This window comes from Ochotona curzoniae, unplaced genomic scaffold (assembly GCF_017591425.1).
Source record: "Ochotona curzoniae isolate NIBS_2020 unplaced genomic scaffold, NIBS_Ocur_1.0 scaffold_4506, whole genome shotgun sequence".
Lineage (NCBI taxonomy): Eukaryota > Metazoa > Chordata > Mammalia > Lagomorpha > Ochotonidae > Ochotona > Ochotona curzoniae.
Window position 1 is genome coordinate 40,821,804 of NW_024467119.1, and position 20,078 is coordinate 40,841,881.

The 20,078-nt window shown below is 42.1% G+C and overlaps 1 protein-coding gene across 1 annotated transcript in view; it reads right to left on the minus strand.

Annotated features, from left to right (window-relative positions):
- Nucleotides 1-20,078, minus strand: part of MANBA (mannosidase beta) — a 90,674-nt gene that overhangs the window by 45,644 nt on the left and 24,952 nt on the right. Inside the window, exons 5-7 of the mRNA XM_040966770.1 lie at nt 13,228-13,351; nt 6,780-6,955; nt 5,661-5,771 (exon numbers count right to left, since the gene is read on the minus strand). Coding sequence (XP_040822704.1) covers nt 5,661-5,771; nt 6,780-6,955; nt 13,228-13,351 — 411 coding nt within the window. The remainder of the gene's footprint in view (nt 1-5,660; nt 5,772-6,779; nt 6,956-13,227; nt 13,352-20,078) is intronic.

The window sequence follows — 20,078 nt, forward strand, 5'->3', positions numbered from 1 at the left end:
ATGGATCACGGCCAACGTTTATAATACAGTTTTTACTTTTTTTTAAATACACAGAGGCAAAGAGATTTTCCATCCAACAGTTCACTCTCCAAAAACACAAAATAACCAGAACTGGACCAGGCTCAACACAGAAGCCCGAAATTCCAGATGGGTCTGGATGGCAGAAACCCAAGTATCTAAGCCATCATTTACTGCCTCCCAGGATGCATTAGCAGAAAGCTGAACCAAAACAGAGGAGTGAGCCTACATCTTGACCTGGGTTCTCTGCACTGGAACTTTGAGAAAAGCAAGCACAGTGGTCTCATACTACTTTGTAGTGATGTGTGTGACAGCCCTAGATACAGCAAACAAACCCCAGTGTTTGCGAACCCTCAGTGCTGAAATACACCTTGGCTATTCTGAATTCCGTATCCTTTGATTCTGTACCAAGAGTGGCCATCAGAAAGAAAATGAAAAAATTCCACTGGCATCGTCTTCTCTTTCTGCCCTGTGGAAACTACAGAGATGAAAATGGACGTTGGAAACTTGGAAACTACGAAGATGAAAATGGAAATTTTAAAAAGGTGAAACTGTAAAAAATACAGAAAAGAAAATCCAATTTGTTTCTAATTGCAAAACCTGTAGGCAATATTTTAGCTCTTTCACCTTAGGAACTATGAAGTATGAGTTCTAATGATGTGTACAACACACACTATTGCATTATTTTACCTATCTTCCTAGAACAATTAGAAAACCTCAAGGCTCAAATATAAATAATAACTGCCTTCTGTCGTTTTTAGCAAAATAGTTCACCTTACCCAGGACACATCTGAGATGCTCTTGCAAAATAAGTTCTGCTACAGAAAAATGTCGACTACTTCATTTTCTACTTTTTTCAGAAGGATGAACCACATGGTCTCTCTTAGCTCAAAATAATCAATTAGTAACATAAATCACACAATTAACAGGGCAGAAAATGGCAAGGCAGCCAATACATTTTTTTTTATTCCATTTACCCAAAGTAGCATTTTTCCTTACAATATTCACACAAAATTTCTTCATTAAAAAAAAATCTATTTTCCCAAACTGATGAGGTTGATTCTCCAACAGTCACATTTTAAGTCCTTGGTGTAACTGGCAAAAGTTTGGATATCCCAACCCTTAGCTTTCACTTTATTAAAGTACAAATTGCTTTGTGCAATTATCTCCCTTCAAGTGAAATAATGTGCTTCAAAGTCACAGCATCTCACATAAAGAGACTGTAGTCATACGAGCAGTGTGTACAATCACCACCCCCTCCACAGCGTCTGTGTGCTGTTCACGATCCTGCACATCTCAGCTGCATGGGCTGCATCCCAAATCTAACTCCTCCCTAAACTGGCTGTCTAAATCAAGTGTGCTGCTATCTTGGGACACAGTCGGTAAATTTAAAAAACACGTGTGTGTAGTCTTAGTGGAAGACAAACAAGAAAAGACACAAAAGGAATCAAGGTGATTTAAAGACATTTTAAAAATAGGAACTTTTTGCATACAGTAAGCCCAAGGTGGCAACGAAACCATCAGAAAGAAAGAACAGAAGTGAGAAAAGAAAGATCTTGTGTCAAGAAAGCAGTGCTTCCAGTGTGGTCTGACATAACAGCAAGTGCTGGTGTGTGTGGAGCATAGACAAACTGCAGGCAAGCACACAGCAGAGCAGGTCAACAGAGTCACCAAACAGCAACCCTCTCCAGCAACTCCTCTCCTGGCAGAAATGCTGTGGAGGCATATTGCTCCAAGTGCTATATCATTGATGTTCATAGCAGCATTACTAGGAATTACCCAAGATGGAAATGATCGAATTTCAACAACAGTATGTATAGTGCAGTGAAATATCATGGAGTAGTGCCAACTGGCAAACTCTAGCTAACACAAGAACATATCCAAATGTATCACCATATTACTGAACCAAGTCAGACAGACACGAACACTATGTGCTTCCATGCATAAAAAATTCAAATTAATGCTAGCTGTCTGCAGAAGCTGGGGGTGGGGTAGGATCCTTGGGAACACCCACAGGTGGAGGGGCTCCAGAGTGCTACAGGTGTTTTATCTTTTGATGGGATGACTGCTACAGGAGTGTTTGTTTTCTGATCATTAAGCTTCTCATATTCTGTATATTTTTCTGGTATGTGTTCCATTTCACAAGAACAAAAATAAAAAGGAATTCCAGTCTGGCACATTTCCACCAAAGAAAGGCTGGAAAGAAACAATGTTAAGTGGCCCCTGCTAGAACACAGTTACAGGAGCTGGCAAGAAAGCGGTCACCTGGGCCAGTGCTGTGGTATAGTATAAGCTGCCACCTGTAAGGCTGGCATCCTTTATGTGTACTGGTTCAAGTCCTGCCTGCTCCACTTCCACTGCAATTCCTTGTCAACATGTATGGGAAAGCAGCAGAGTACATCCCAAGTGTGTGGGCCCCTCATCCGTTTAGGAGACCCAGAGTCTGTTTCCTGGCTTCAGCCTGACCCAATCCCAGCCACTGCAGCCACTTGCGGGGTGGACTGTGAATTAGTGAACAGAAGACCTCTTTCTCTGTGTTACACTTTGAGTGGGAGTGAGAGAGTGTGTGGGGAGGGAGGTTGGTGTGTGTGTGCATGTGAACTCTGCCTTTTAAATAAATCTTTCTTAAATCTTTCTTTTTAAAACAAGAGACAGGATTCCCTCAAAGAGCCATCTTGGATACAAACAAAGGAGAACTAGGACTCACCTCTTTTTTTTTTTTTTACCAAATTTAGCATTTCCTGGCATTGTTTACTTGAATTTCACAAGCCCACATTGATTCCTGAAGTCTGCAGGGTTCCTAGTCTTCCATGATTTGGGTTTCCTTCCGAGCCATCATGGAGTGATTAGGAAGCCACAGAGAGCTCGTCTGGTCCAACCTCTAGCATGCCAGCCCAACGGGCACAAACCCTGAATCAAAGTTCCCTGAAAGGGAATTTTCAAATCACCCTCAGTTACCATTTGGAGCATAAACACCATGACTACTGCTAAGCCTCTCCCATAACTAATCAAAACCCAAAATTCCACTCAACAGGAAGGGTCTGCTGCTTCCTCCTAATTAGAGCCAGGTTGTCTGCTTCAGTTTCCACACACAGACACGATGCTGTGTGCCTCTGGGGCTGCTTATGAGGAACAAGGGACACACAGTGCCACTCTGTCTCACTAGTGATGAAACCCTCCATCACTTAAGATAGCTTCCACTGGATTTCTCCTTTATATTTTCCCTCCATTATAATTATTTTTTGCTTTTACTTATTTTTTTTAATTTACCTTAGAAACAGAGATGAAGATCTCCCACCCACTGGTTTTCTGGATCTGGACCAGGCTGAGGCCAACAGCCAGAAACTCCATCTGAGTCACCGCATGAAATGGCAGTGACCATCAGTACTTGAGCCATCACCACTGCCTCCCAAAGTCTGCCTTAGCAAGAAGCTGATGTTGGGAGCAGAGGCGGGACTTGAACCCAGACACTCTGACACACTAGGGAGAGTCCCAAGCACTATCCAAGCCACTAAGCCAAATGATCTCCGCTCTATTGCAGTTAACTATTTCCCTGTGACTCAATGAGGTCTACAGCAGCTATCCCTGAAGGGCAGCCTTCACACACTGCACGAACGGAAACCATAGAGCACTGCACGAATGGAAACCATCTTCCTTTATGCTGAAGCCACAGGGTGGATTGTTATGTATCATGAGCAGAAGTGCATCAACATTAGCCTGAATAAAAAAAAAAAAACTATTTGCTAGAAATAAGTTTTTCTTCTCCTTCTCTACAATAAGATGCAATCATGAAGGAATCTCAACTGAACTTGAACTGTGGTTATGCAGCAAGGTGGAGGAATCCACTATGGGGGGAGGGGTATGGGAGGGGTGGGGGAAATCCCCAGTGCCTATAAAACTGTATCACATAATACAATGTTAATAACAATTAAAAAAAGGGAAAAAAAAGATGCAATCACACATTATGCTGGACATTTTCCTGGCGAGGTCACACAACCAATTCAACATTTGACAGAGCACATGTTACCAAAAGGCTTAGAAAAAGAGTGAAAGCCTGGGGGCTGATGCCATGGTCTAGTAGGCTAATCCTCCACCTGCAGCACCAGCATCCAATGTGGGTGCCAGTTCTAGTCTCAGCTGTTCCACTTCCAATCCAGCTCCCTGCTCATACTCTGGGAAAGCAGTGGAGAATGGCCTAAGTACTTCGTTCCCTGCACCCATGTCAGGGTCCCAGAAGAACCACCAGGCTCCTGGCTTCCAATTGGCCCAACTCTGGCCACTGCAGCCATTTGGGAAACGAACCAGCTGATGGAAGTCTTCTCTCCTTGTTTCTCACTCTCTAAGTAACTCTGCCTTTCAAATCAAAATATTTTTTATTTTTTTTTAAAGATTTATTTTTATTATTTTTTTTTTATTGGAAAGGCGGATATACAGAGAGGAGAGACAGAGAGGAAGATCTTCAGTCCGATGATTCACTCCCCAAGTGAGCGCAACGGCCGATACTATGCCAATCTGAAGCCAGGAGCCTCCTCCGGGTCTCCCACGCAGGTGCAGGTTCCCAAAGCTTTGGGCCGTCCTTGACTGCTTTCCCAGGCCACAGGCAGGGAGCTGGAAGGGAAGCGGGGCTGCCGGGATTAGAACCGGTGCCCATATGGGATCCTGGGCATGCAAGGCGAGGACCTTTAACCACTTGCGCCACCGCAAAATATTTTTTAAAAATGAGTGAAAGCCTCAATGATATCCTCGCTGTATATACTAATTGTAGAAAGGAAGGAGGGCGTGTTAAAAATTAAAAAGCTGAGGAAAATGGAATGAACCTAGATAAGCACATTTTCCATTAACGTTTTAAAACTCCCTCTAGGTTCACACACGAAAACAAACACCCATACATTCACAGTAGCCCAGAGAATATACAGCATGACTGAAGACCAGGAGTGTAAGAGCTGCACCCCGGAAGAGCATGCCACACTTAGCATGGAACCTGCCACAGTAGAGGCAGGAGCCTGTGAGAACCTCAGCTAGCACTGGGGGAGTCGGGAAAGCCAGAAGCAGCATTGACACAGTTCCTGCTTCTTTTCCTGCATGGCCAATTTCAGCCAGACTCAAATTCTCTCACTATCACTATCCCCATTTCACCTATTAAGGAAATGGTACTTGAAGCACTAAGAAGCTGATAGGTAATAATTTAAGAGTGCAGTACTTCCTAATTCTTAGCACTGTATCACAAACTGGGAAGGCCTGAAAAAGTAGAAAACATTAGTAGATGCATACCACTTGGAGAAGTGGAGCTAAAAAGCAGAAGAGATAAACAACAAAGTTAACTGTTAGTGGAGTAAGAAGGCTTGAGCAAGGGATCCTATCTTTCATGTGAATCTTTTAGTAAAATTTGTACTTTGAAACTGTATACCTGTATGACCTTGACATAAAGCCTAACTGAAAAGCTAAGGAAGAGACTATCTATTGACCAAATAACATGTAAAGTTTGATCTATAGAAATACAAGTGCACACACTCACACTAAAGCTTCCAAATGTTATTTCTGACAGTTAAAAGAGCCTTGTTGATTTCTTTCACAAATTTGTACTGCTACTTTAATAAGATGTTTAATTGTTCACAAAATATTTTGGTAAAGTATTTACTTACCTTAACTGACTTTTCTATAGTTAAGCCTCCATCTAGCTCAAAACGAATTGTCATGTTGTACCTGGTCTGGTTTCCGTGTCCGTGGGGCCACCAAGTTCCTACAGCAACATGCTTTCAAGAAACAGGATCAGTCAACCTAAGTGACAGGGCATGTCTTCAACAAAATATGATTTGAGGCATGCATATTAATTTTACAGTCAAGAACAAAAATTATAGGTTCTAAAACAATATAAATCTCCCTGCCTAGAATATGTCATATCATACCAAACCATAAAAATACTGTTAAACTAGCAATGCTATGAATTTAGCATGAATTAATACGTCTAAAATAATTACTTTTTGCCTCTAACACTCAATCTTGCACATATTGTATATTTGTAACACTTAGCATTGGACTTTGAAATGGCATCTTTTCTAAGAACTATAAAGCATTTTGAGTTCTTTCTTTATTGGACAGTTACCAAGTGTTATTTGGTTCCATTCTTCCAGTTCACAATTATCAATGAAAGAAACAAAAATGGGAAAAGGGAAAGTCTATCCTACCTCTACTTATGGAAGATGAGCCTAGAATTAGAACTTCAAATAAATATCAACATTCAAAATTATTCACAAATACCAAAAATCAAATGCATTGCCTATAATGTATTTTGGATTCAAAATATTTAAAATACAACAGAAAAAGATAAAATATATCTGATCTCTTGACAAAACATTTGATTAATAACATATTCTTTATTTTCTTAATTTTAAAATTTGGAAAAATCATTCCTCAGCTCTTATCGTGTAAAATACATGAGGTGTTAAAAACAGAAGCTACTGTGATAGAGACAGGCATTGTGGTACAGTGGTTCAGCAGCCACTTAGGACACTTACAGCCCACATCAAGAGAGTCAGGTTCAAACCTTTCACCTACTTCTGATCCAGCTTCCTGTTAATGGTTCAAGTGCTTGGAACCATGTTAGGCGGGAGATCCATATGCAGTTCTGGGATCCTAGCTTTGGCATGGCTCAGCCCTGGCTGTTGTAGCCTCTTGGGAAGTGATCAGGCAGATGAAAGATTCTCTATCTATACCCTTCCCACTCTCTCTCCATCCAGCGCTTATCGACAAGTCCATCATACCTTGCTAATCTTCACAAGCAACTCAACCATCCTTTCCCCAGGCTGAAGGCTAATATTGTGAATCTGCTGGGCTTGCAATTTAGGGATGGTTACGATCACTTGACCACTGACTGGCTTTGAGCTGACAACATCAAAAGAAGACTGTATCTCAAGATTCCACTGCCGGGCACTGTTGTCTGAAGCATAAAGAGAAAAGAAAAATTAAAATTTATATATGTAGGAATTATTCCTGCATTCCCACAATCCATTATACATATATATACACATATATATTTCTGCAGATATCTCTACTCTAAAACTAAGACATAAAAGTATTTATAAATGAGGAACAAACAGAAAATGACCTATGAAAAGCACAATAAAATATTTTCCAAGAATGATATGCAGCAGATGGGGCTAGGTCAAGCCAATGCCCGGAACCTGGAACTCCAGCTGGTTCTCCCACAAAAGTCCAAGAGCCCAAGCCCTTGGGCATCTCCCACTGCTTTCCCAGGCATATGAGCAGGGAACTGGGTCAGAAGTGGAGCAGCTGGGACTAGTGTTCTCGACTTGCCATGTGAGTCTCATTGAGGCATCACTCAACACAGTAACACTGCAAGCACACTGGAACTTGAATATGAATGATGAGGAAAAAACAACAACATAGGTGGTTTTTTTGCCTATCAGAGTCCCAAAACCGAATATCAAATTCATTCAATATGAAGCCAAGCATCTGGGGATAGGGAACAATAAAATATTAGCCTCTCAATAAGAACAATCTTGAAAGTAAAAGGAAGAACACTTCAACCCATCCAGAGAATGTACCTGACCCTGCACTCAGTGGGATTATATGGTGACAAAGCTCCTCCATCTGTCTCAATGTCACATTGGTAATCCAAACTACCTGATGAAGGGCAGGCCAAGATTCTTTTAACTCTGAGAATGAACTTAGCCAAATACAGCCTCAGGTCACTGTTAATACAGGATGCAACGGTGGTCATTTGACACACTGGCCTCCAAAGTAAGTGTTTTGGTTCATTCTCCAGATCCTCTTTTCCAGTCTCGGCTTCCTACATGCGTGATCCCACAAAGCAGCACAGCAGTGATGTCACAGTATTGGGTACCTGCCACCCACGGAGAAACCCAGATTGAATTTCAGGCTCCTAGTCTCCATTGACCATTTGCTGGCATTTGGGGAAGGAAGATCAGTCTCCAGTTTTCAAATTAAGTGAAATACAATTTAAATGTTTATTTTATGTATTTGAAATAGTTACAAAAAGAGAGAGATCTTCCATATGGCAGCTTACTCCCCAAGTGACCACAAGGGCCAGGCTGGGCCAGACCAAAGCCAGGAGCTTCTTCTGGGTCTCCTACATGGGTTTAGGGACATAACCACATAACTTCCTCTACTTTCCCAGGGAAATTAACAAGGAGCTGGATTAGAAGAGGAGAAACTGAGGTTCCAACTAGCACCCATATGACCACACAACACTGGTTCCAAGTCAAAAAAATTAAAAATACAAGATCCCATGGGAAGGGAGAGGGACAACATTGAAGAGCTTTCCCTAGCCCTGCTCACATCTTTCTGCATCTTGAACAGGAAACAAAAAGCTGCAGGGAAAAGTAGCTCTGTGTATTGAAAGACACAGGAGTGATCTGAACTCACCAGGCCGCAGAATGTGTCAATTTAAATGTAAGATCATTTTCTGAATTCCTGGGATAATAAGGCAAATCTAAACAGCTAACAGTTGCATTGGCCAGAAAAGTAGATTCACACTTCAGTTATGACAGCTGTTGTTCACCCTGCTTCACCCAACAACGAGATTCCCTTGCCTACCTAAGAGGCAAAAGCCTCGAACGTGAAGCCAAGGCAAAACAGACACAAAACAAGACCAGGGTCCAGAGAAGAAAATACAGCCAACCAACAAGGCAGCTAACCAGAGAGAAGGCTCTTCAAGCAACTCAATGACCCAGAAAGCTATTTTCAGAGTCGATGCTGTTATTTCAGAGGTAATGCAATTCTAAAATGAGTTTAAAAGTGACTCAAAAGAATTCATGCAAAAAAGGTACACTCATAATACAGTAGTAATAGCAATCCATAATCTTGGCTGTATGTTAACACTGCATGATCTCCATGACACTGTAAGCAAAGCAGAGCAGTGTCCCTCAACGCGGGCCTCCACTGGGCAGGCAGCAGCCCAACCGAGAAGCTGATCATCTGGAATCAGGAGGATGCTGCAGGCTGAGGGATCGCGGTGAGGGTGGAAGCACCTGTGGCAGCTAAGGGTCTAAAGAGATTTTTGCCCAAGACTAAGATCTACAGCCCACTTTACCTTAGAGGGAAGAAAAAGCAAGGAAATTGATACGTGGAAAAATGCCTCTGTTATTGTTTAGAGTAACAAAAGATTGGACCTGTAGCATTACAGGTGCTGGTTTGGGATAGCAGCAGGTTAAACCACCACTTGTAACACTGCATCTCATATGGGTTCATGTCCTGGCTACTCTGCTTCAGACACATCTTCTTACTAATATACCTGGGAAAACAACATACGATGGCTGAAGTCTTTTTTCCTTGCCACTGACAGGGGAGATCCAGATGGAGTCCCTGGTTTCTGGCTTTGGCCTAGTTCAACTTAAGCTATTCTGGCCATTAAAGAAATGAACCAGCACAGATGATCTTTCTCCTTCCCTTCCCCCTCCTCCTCCTCTTTATCTCCTCTCTCTGACACTTTGCCCTTCAGATAAAATATTTTGGGCCTGGTGTGGTAGCCTAGCAGCTAAAGTCCTTGCCTTGAACATGCCAGGATCCCATTTAGGCAGTGGTTCTAATCCCAGCAGCTCTGCTTCCCATCCAGCTCCCTGCTTGTGGCCTGGGAAGGTGGTTGAGCACAGCCTAGAGCCTTGGGACCCTGCACTTGTATGGGAGACCTGGAGGAAGCTCCTGGCTCCGGATTGGCACAGCACCAGCCGTTGCTGTCACTTGGGGAGTGAATCATCGGATGGAAGATTTCCTCTCTGTCCCTCCTCTCTGTATATCTGACTTTGTAATAATGTTTCTTTAATGTTTCAACAGATCATAGTAACTGCACATTTTAAAAGTTTTTCATCTTAATGTTGTTTACATAGTCCAAAGGGATGCACGCCCATGTGGGCATCTGCTTAGGCTGGGGAGGTTTTGGTACGGAGGAAGGTGAGTGAGACAAATGTCTCAGTTTGAGTGCCTGCCGCCTACTTGGAAGATGCAGACTGAGTTCACAGCTTCCTGCTAGCTCTAGTCAAGGCAACTGGGAGACTTAGGCAGTGAACCAGCAGATGGCAGCTCTCTCTGTATCTCTCCCTCTCTGTCTATCAAAAATTTTTTTTTTAATTAGGCAATTGAGCCCGGCATGATAGTGTAGTGGTTAAAGTCCTCGCCTTGAACATGCCAGGATCCTATATGGGCGCCGGTCCTAATCCTGGCAGCCCCACTTCCCATCCAGCTCCCTGCTTGTGGCCTGGGAAAGCAGCAGAGGACGGCCCAGCCTCGGACCCCGCACCTGTGTGGAGGACCCAGAAGAGTTCCTGGCTGCTGGCTTTAGATTGGCTCAGCACCAGCCATTGCGGTCACTTGGGGAGTGAATCATCGTACGGAATTATTTCTATCTCTCCTCCTCTCTCTATATATATATATGACTTTGCAATAAAAATAAATAAATCTTAAAAAAGGAAAATTAGGCAATCATCTTAATGATTGAATGGGCTATTTTTTTTTTAATTTCAGCAATTTTGTCTATCTCACGATACATAGATGGTAAAAGTACCCAGACTATACATTACCGTAGTCTGTTATTTCTCAACTACTAATTATGCACTGGTTTCAGTGTAACTGCTGACTTCCTAACTTCCTGATCAAAGTAGAAAAAGAAAAGATTCTCAAAAAAATTCCTGAAGGCAAATCCTCTCCTAATGCTTTCAGAAGTTCATGTCTCAGCATTCTTTATTACAACACATCATCAAGTGGACAGCCAGAGAATTAATCAGAAAAATTAAGAACTGTTTAACATGCGCAACATACAACCTCTGAACAGGAATGTTAAGTACAATGTTAAGGACAAACTATATTGCAGTCATAAAACTCAAAACTGTAGTTGCCATGAGAAATTGATTACACCAGATCTAAGCTGAATTTTATGTATCATTTAAATGGTTTGGTTCACATAAAAATCACAGTCACTAGTGACTAGTACACTAAACTCCACCTAATGACTCACATTCCCATTCAAAAATTTAAATTAAACCTCAGCAGCATTATTCGAATATTTCTCAGGTAATAAAATTGTTGGAACTTACAGTACATTTTTGTAAGTCACTTAAAATATTGATTAAACTTCAAACCTTTTAAGGAAATAACTTTCTGCTAAATCAAGCCCTCCCCCGACCCAGATCTAATTGCACACATCTGAGATGTATGGATGGTGATAAAGGGATGAGAGAATAAACATTAGTTGATTTTAGTGAGACAAATCCTCAGTTTGGGTTACACCTTGAAAGAAGGTGTTTCAGAGGCTATAAACTGAGCCACATTCACATGTGGGACCCAAACAAGCCCTTTTCATGCCTCCGACACATTGAAAAATACAGGCAGCAATTTAGAACGAATCACCTCATTTGCTTTGTCTTCTGCCTTTAGAAAATACAAACTGGTGGGTCACCACTGGAGCACAGTGGGTTGTCACCATCCACAGCACTGGCATTACCCATCAGAGACCCACCTCAAGTGCTACTTCCCCATTAAAGTGCCTGGAAAGGCAGTGGGACAGGGTCTAAGACCTTGGAACCCTGCCACCCAATCACACCACATGGGGTTCCTGGCTCCTGGCTTCAGCATAGTCACTGTGGTGTTTTGGAGAGATGGAAGATGAATTAATCAATCTCTCCCCAAACCCCATGTGTGTGCAACTGTCTTTCAAATAAATAAGGAAGGAAAGGAAATTCAGATTTGGCTCAGCTGAATAGCAGTGCAGGGTCTCCAGCACCTGGGGCTGACGCACAGGCTTTCTCGGGGCTTTTCCTCGGTAGATGTCCCCATGCCTGGACTGAGCACTGCACATGGTCCCTGAAGAGCCCACCTGCCTCTCCCCTCACCTGAGATGGCCCCAGATGACCTCTGAACCCTCACTGCTCTGTGACTTTCTGAATTACTGAGACTCAGCATTACCCTGGCTTTTGCAATTGTTTCCATCCCCTCCCCACTCTAAGCAGCGTGCAGCACATTACAGGATAAGCATACACACTATTTCATGGTCTGATTTTCAAGCACAGTGCTGGGCAAAGAACTCCACAAGGATTCAACCAGATTTGAACTGATTCAAATCTATGAGATTTCTAGGTGTTTCTGTCAATGTTCTTTCACAGTGAATAATTCTTTCAGCTGAAAAGGTGGTTCAATTCACTTGACACAAATTGTGTTTGCCTTGTAGCTTACATCCTTATTTTTTATTAAAAGGTAGAGACAGACAGACATATAGACATCTTTGACACACTGATTCACTCCCAAACATTACAACAGCCATTGTTGGGCCAGGCCAAAGATAGGAACCCAGAAATCCACTGGGGTTTTCCACGCAGGTAGCAAGCGACCCAAGCATTTGAGTTATCATCTGCTGCTTCACAGAGCACTCATTATAAGGAAGCTGGATACAAACCCAGGCACAAGTGTCAGCTTCACCACTGTGCCAAATGCCTAGCTACAGGGGCCAGAACAGTAGCATAACGGGCTATTCCTCTGCCTCTGACACTGGCATCCATAGTTCATGTTCTGGCTGCTCCACTTTCAATCCAGTTCCCTGCTGATGGCCTGGGAGGGCAGCAGAAGGTGGGCCAAGTCCTTGGGCCTCTGCAATTACATGGGAAACCTGCAATTACATGGGAGCTTCTTGCAGAAGCTCCAGGCTTCCAACTTCAGATCAGCTCAGCTCCAGCCATTGTAGCCATTGGGGAGTGGATAGAAGAGTCCTCTGCTTCTCTCTACAAATCTTCCCTCCCCCCAAAAATTAATAAACCTTTTTTAAAAAGTGTTCAAAACTGTGGTGAGCAGGTACAATGACAGAAACATAGTTGTTCCTTTCCACAAGCCAGCAGTTCTACATGGAAAGTGACTACAGAAGTGGCAAGAAGCAATCAGAGCCTGGAGACCAGATGCTGTAAAGGGAACAGCTCAACAGGCCTGGAAGTTTTTATCTTTTTCCCTTTTTTATAAGATATGCTAAACAATATCGACCCACCTGTCTGCCTTTAAAATGTCAATGTCCACAACAAATCATAATTGGTATTTATTTTTCACTTTTATAAATCAAATGGGCCAAACATAAAAAAATTCCAATTCCCTACATCTCTGAAATATGTATCTATATATTCAAATTATAAAACCCAGCCTTTAGGAGGAGGAAGAATCTCAAAAGGGAAACAAGAAGTCACATGTGTTGCTTACCGTATACTGGGGAAAATGTAACGTAGCGCAGATGACAAACATCATAGGCTTCCACTCTAACATCCCTCCAGATGCCCTGGGTGGGAAAGGCAGGCCCCCAGTCCCAGCTGAAAGAACACTGCTCCTGGAGGTTCAAACAGCGGGGGAAAGAAGATACACCGATGATCGCGAAACAAACTCAAGAGCAATCCTTTTCCTTCCAAATATTACATAGGAATATGGATGCATTTCCTTTGAAGTGCATTAACACAGTAACACCGAGCAGGTAGCTTAAACAGCAGAAATGCACCATATCCAGAGCCCAGAAGTCCAGGATCGAGGTGTCGGCAGCTGTGTTTCTCCTGAGGCTCTCTTCTCGTCTTCAAGTGGCTACCTTCTCCCTCTGACCCTACATGGCCTCTCTCCGTGTCCAAGCACTTCTGGCATCTCTGATCTATCTTACAAAGACAGCAGTCGCTCTGGGTTAGAATCATCCTAACCTCCTCGTTTTCATTTGATCACCTCCTTAAAGACTTTGTCTCCAAAGAGGACGGTGTGCCAAGAACCAAAGTCAGGACATGAGGGGTGGGCACAATTCTACCCATAATGTCAGGCTTGTGTGTATGGAACCATGTAGCATCCCCGCCCCCCATACCACGATACCACGGACACTCGTGACACAGCCCAGCATGATCGTCTTCCAGGACTCCTGCCCCTGAGTAACCCCTTCTCCGACAGAGCCTGGCCTAGTGGATCATTTCTAGCCAGAAGAAATGACATCACTTCTGAAATCAGGTTTTCAAGACTGAGCCCTTTTTCTGGGGTACTTCGTTTTGGACAAGGAAGAAGCTGGTTGCTGTGTCGTGGGGCAGTACTCTAGCGAGTGAATCTGGAAGCTGACCTTAGGCCAGCAGCAACCACATGAGAGATTAGAAACATTCCAGACACAGGAAGGCTTGAGTTGATTGCAGTGCTGCCTGCTAGCCCCACAGGAACCTCATGAGAGACCTTGAGCCAGTGGCACTGAGCGAAGCCCCACTCAGGTCCCTGCACGACCAAAACAGTAAAAAATGTTGTTTTAGATTCATAGATTTGAGCATAGTTTGTTAATGAACCCAAACAAATGATACAATTCTAATACAATAACCAATGTGTCAATCCATTCAACATAGTCAAATCTAAAATGTTTCAGGAATTGCTTGTAACTGCAAGTAAGCAACTCTTCCACTGGAGACAGGGAGAAAGGTAGCAAAATATTCAATATCCTATGAGGTGAATCATTTTCTTCATCAAAAATGTCAAAACACTTTTATTTACTCAACTACTCCAACCACATCTAATTAGGAAGATCTGTATCCTCAAAATTCAAACATGTATTATACTAAAGTAACAAACTATTCTTTAAATGGCTCTAGATCTAACCACTGTATCCAAATGTAACAAGTATAAAGACTACTGCAGTTGAACACAGTTACTATCCATAATGAGGAGCCACACTGAGGCGTAAATATTTTATGATCAAATTTTTTAAAATTCTAGCTGGACTTGGTGAAACTTGCTTCTTTGAGAATGGATTCAGGAGCCAAAGTTTCTGAATACAGAGCCCAAAACAATTGGCTCAGCCTTCGGATACTAACGCAGGTGCCAAAACCTACCTTCTGGGTTATTTTCCCCGACTACCTGCATCTGCTTCAATACCCTCAGTTTTCACATTACAAAGGTTCAGATTCAAAACAAGGAAATTGTTCTCTCAAAAAGTCTTCTAAACAGATTTTTTTTTGTACTTCTAAAGGAAAAATTATCTTCAAAATGCAGATTATTAAAACATGGGAGGCCATGAGTTCAGTTTTTTTTTTTTTAATAAACAAGCATCAGACAAAGTGCCAAAATCCTTCTAAAAGGAGGCATTTGATAAATGAACATGCCAGGATCCCATATAGGCGTCAGTTCTAGTCCCGGCAGCCTTGCTTCCCATCCAGCTCCCTGCTTGAGGCCTGGGAAAGCAGCAGAGGACGGCCCAAAGCCTTGGGACCCTGCACCCACTTGGGAGACTTGGAAGAGTTCCTGGCTCCTGGCTTCAGATTGGCGCAGCATCAGTTATTGCGCTCACTTTGGGAGTGAATCAGACGGAAGATCTTCCTATCTATCTGTCCTCCTCTCTGTATATCAGACTTTGTAATAAAAATAAATAAATCTTAAAAAAAAAATGTTAACTTCTGTTTCAGGGTGGGAGTACATCAATGTACAAGACAGAATAGCTTTCTTGCTTAAAATACAATAGACCAAAAAATTAAGGCCTTGAGTAAATATTGTCAAGTAGAATGAGTTTTGCAGAGTAAATAGAGAACACACAACTAAAGGCATGGGGTAGGGTGTCAACAAGTTTCCCTGGAGAAAAAAAAAAAATCTTTCATTTGGAACCTGAGAGGTGAGCAACCCACTATGGTTAGGGGAGAGGGAGGTTCCTTACTTTCAGAAGGCTCACCATGTGAAAAGATTTGCAGGAGGGCGAGAGACAATGAGACACATCACCCCAAGACATGGAAAACATTGAAGAAAAAAGAGGTGGGAACAAGATTGGTGATGTGGGCATGAGCCAGCACAGAGCAGCAGTTGTAGCCTTTGGTCTCAAAACAATGAAAGGCTGTTGAATGGTGTTTTAAAAAAAAATTTTTTTTTAATTTTTATTTGAAAGTCAGATATACAGAGAGGAGCAGAGATGGAAAGATTTCATCCGCTGATTCATTCCCCAAGTGACCATAATGGAAGGAGCTTCCTCCAGGTCTCCCAGGTGGGTGCAGCATCCCAAGGCTTTTGGGCTGTCGCTGACTGCTTTCCCAGGCCACAAGCAAGGAGCTGAATGGGAAGTGGAGCGCTGGGATTAGAACCAGGGCCCATATGGGATCCCAGCACATGCAAGGTGAGACTTTTAGCTACTAGCTACCACACTGGGCCCTATTGAATGATATTAAGCAGAGTGTTGTGATAATTTTAAGCTGAACAGATTATGCTGTATCCACGATTCTCTAAAGGAAGGCAAGGAGGTTGTAGAGATACTACGTAGTGACCAGGGCAGAACTGATACAAGCAGTCCTGATAGAGACAAGATACAACAGCAGAAATGGAGTGTAAATGGATTCAAGAGACAAAAGAGGTTAAATTCATACCATCAAAAGGACTAAGTACAGTACCAAAATCTCTAAGGTTTCTGGTTTGAGCAATTGTTAATAGTAGATAGAACTTGATGCAGGACAGGAAACTATGAGAAGGGTCTCCATTACAAGTGCGGCACTGGACACACTGACTTTAAGTTCCAGTATATCAAGAATGTAATAATGCCAAATGGGATTTGAGTATAAGGTCTAGAATGAATAGACAATTGAGTATTAAGTCTAAAATAAACAGCAGTTGAGCCCAAGACACAAATTTCAAGAGTCATCAATCTGTAATTGACGAAATGGAAGTTGGATGAAATAGCCTAGGGAGAGAGACAAAAGAGAAAAAATGTCTAGAACAGAGAGATCGAATGCTTATAAGAGGAGGAAGATGCAGATAGAGATTTAAAAGGAACTACCAGTGAGATGAGTAGAAAACACTGGTGTTAGCAATGGTAGGAGGGTAGCTGAAGCAATGGATTCTACCACCTAAGGACAAGAGGGAACTTTTATGGACATGGAAAACAGGAGGGGTCAAAGAATAGGTGAAGGACCACCTCGCTTATGTCACATAAGCTAAATCGGGACATTTGGAGAGAATCAAGATGGCAAAGTAGGGTAAGGACACATTTATATAGTCAGAGAATCATTAGGGTGAAGAGAGGACACATTCCAGGAAATAAAAGAGGACAGGCAGATAGCAGAGAGACACCTGGTGACTGACAGACATGGAAAGCAGCAGAGACAACAGTGTGGTATGGCAGTGACCAGATATCCCAGTCAGCGAGCAGTCATCTGAGCTCCACCAGTGGCTGGAGCTCCACTAGCAGCCAGGTGGGAAGGAGAGTACACCAGGAGCTCAGGGAGTGAACCCAGCTAAAGAACTGCCCTTTCTGATGATTTGTTTGATTTGACCAGGAGCAGAGACAGAATGGCAGGTCCCATATGGGCACCAGTTCATATCCTGACAGGCCCACTGGATCTTGGGGTATGCAAGGCAAGGACTTAGCCACTAGACTACCATGCCAGGCCCAACCACCTACTTATTTAGGACACCTGATGTCTCCCTAATCATGGGAACTGCTCAAACAAGAAGTGGGAGAAAGGTTGCACGGACAACGGTACAGCCACAGCACAGGATCACAGCAGGTGGAGCGTGGTAAGCCAGGAGCTGAGGCTACAGCGACCATAGTAGAAACCTAACACAAGAATCCAGACCTGAAACTTGCTGAAGGGAATGGCACAAGTGATTAAAAAAAAAAAAAAGAGCCAGGTACCAAACACAATCAGTAAAATCAAACTATAGACCTGTGGGTGACACAGTTTAGAAACCTACCCTAAGGAGAAGAATCTGCTAACCAGAAGTACAATGACCAAGAGCAAGGGAAGAGAGAGAGGCACAGTGAATATCACTGAAGATTCCCCTGCAAAGGAGCAAATTTCTTAAAACACTTGTTACAGAGCTTCAGAGCTTATCAATGAGAAGCATATACAGTAACTCAGGATTAAGTCACACAGAAACTAGTAACAAACAAAACCAAGCAGAATTATTGGAAATGAAGGACATGATGGAGCAAATTAAAAACTCAGTGGAAAGTCTCTATAATAGAATGAATGAGGCAGGAGAAATCTCAGAATTGGAAGGTATTTCTTGTCCCCATGGGGAAACAATGAAAAAGCTGGAAGAGGAACTGAGTCAAAGTAAGAAAAGTATACAAGAATTAAGGGATCCCATTAAAACACCAAATATAAGAGTTCTGGGAGTTCCAGAAGGTGCAGAAAGAGATGCTGGATTTTAAAATGTATTCAAAGAAATAATAAAGGAAAACTTCCCTAATATGGAGGAAGAATTGGGAAACAATACAGGAGGGGCACAGAACTCCCAATAGAATTGACAAAAAGTGATATTCACAACGGCACGTGACAATCAAGCTCTCTTCAGTTGAACATAAGCAAAAGATCCTTAAATGTGCACATGGAAAAAAAAATCGACTGACATATAGAGGAATGCCAATCAGTCTCACAGGAAACCATTCAGGCCAGAAGAGAATGAAGTGACATATTCCAGATTCTGAAAGGAAGAAATTGTCAGCCCAGAATTAAATACCCAGAAAAGCATTCCTTTGTCTTTGAAAAATGAAATAAAATTCTTCCGCAGTAAAGAAAAGCTCAAAGAATATGCCTCTTCCAGATCTGCCCTACAAATGATACAGATGTTCTAATGACAGAGAAAAGGAATAGCACCCACCAAAACCTAAGGCAAATGTGAAGAACATGCTAGTAGAATAACAACAGAAAACTAAACCAAACAATGAACAAACCATTGCTAAAATGACAGGACCAAATTGCTACTCATTGAAATTAACCCTGCACGTAAATGGCTTACCCTCACCACACAAGCATCAAAGATTAACAGAGAGGATTACAAAACAACTCTGTTGCTTACAGCAGACACATCTCACCAACACTTACTAATGGAAACTATGTCTCATGGATTTTGATGTTTTTACTTTTTTCCATTTCTTCAAAACAGTTTATTTTCTCATATTAAATTATTCAATGACTCATAGATCATACAGTCCCATCATTTTCTTCAAGAAGGTTCTTGATTTTCTTTTCATTTCTTCAGCAACACATTAGTCATTCAGTAGCATATTATTTAACTTCATGGCATTGAAAATTCCTATTTTTCTTCCTGCTGTTAATTTTGTTTTGTGGCTTTTCATTTAACAAGATGCATAGTAACTGTGTAATGAGGATACAATTCAGTATGCATCTCTACTTACAGATCAAAGATGGAATCCCAATGAAGCTGTTAAATCTATCTTGACAATAGGATGCAGGACTCTGCCTTTGTCCATGCCCGCAATGATGGACTTGTGACTGTTTGAGGAACTATACTATTGCAATAATATAGGGGAAACTGGGGAATGGGGAGGGTACTGGGGGAGTAAGGGAAATCCCAGAGCCTGTGGAACTAAATCATAAAATAATAAGTATAAAATGGAAAAAAAATACTGGGACAGTTCACTACAAACTTAGAAATTTGTACTATAGTACTAAATCTCTTAAATAGCCTCGCCATTTCCCTTTTTTACGGCTGTGTAGCACTGCACAGTATACAAAGTATATCCATATTATTATTTCTGTACCTTTATATCAACACTAACAAGGAAGGAAGGACAGATTAGCGCCATAATTAATGATGAACATGTCTGCTCACTCCATATTCACAAAGCCAGGATTCAGACCCAAGGCGCCTGACATGGTCTCCAACACAGTCTCTTTCAACTGGACCTTGTCAGTCTGTTCAGAAACACAAAGACACAATCTGCCAGTTGTTCTGGAAGTCTGTCCCAAGATTAATGCCCATATATTGTTTTTTTTTTTTTTATTGTTGCTTACACTGTATTATGTAGTACAGTTTTATAGGCGCTGGGGATTCCCCCCACCCCTCCCCATATCCCTCCCCCCATGGTGGATTCCTCCACCTTGCTAATGCCCATATATTGTGTTAGCAGAAACCTGGGTCCAGCCTCTGAGTTCAGTGACAAAACACTATGTTATATCTAGACAACTTGAGAAGATGTTCTGAATGCCGCGTTAAATATAAGGTAAAAATAAAATACCACCTGAATGTGTGTGTGTATATATGCACACACATACACACACACAACATGTGTTACCTTTACTGACAATCTGAAAAGTAACACTTCA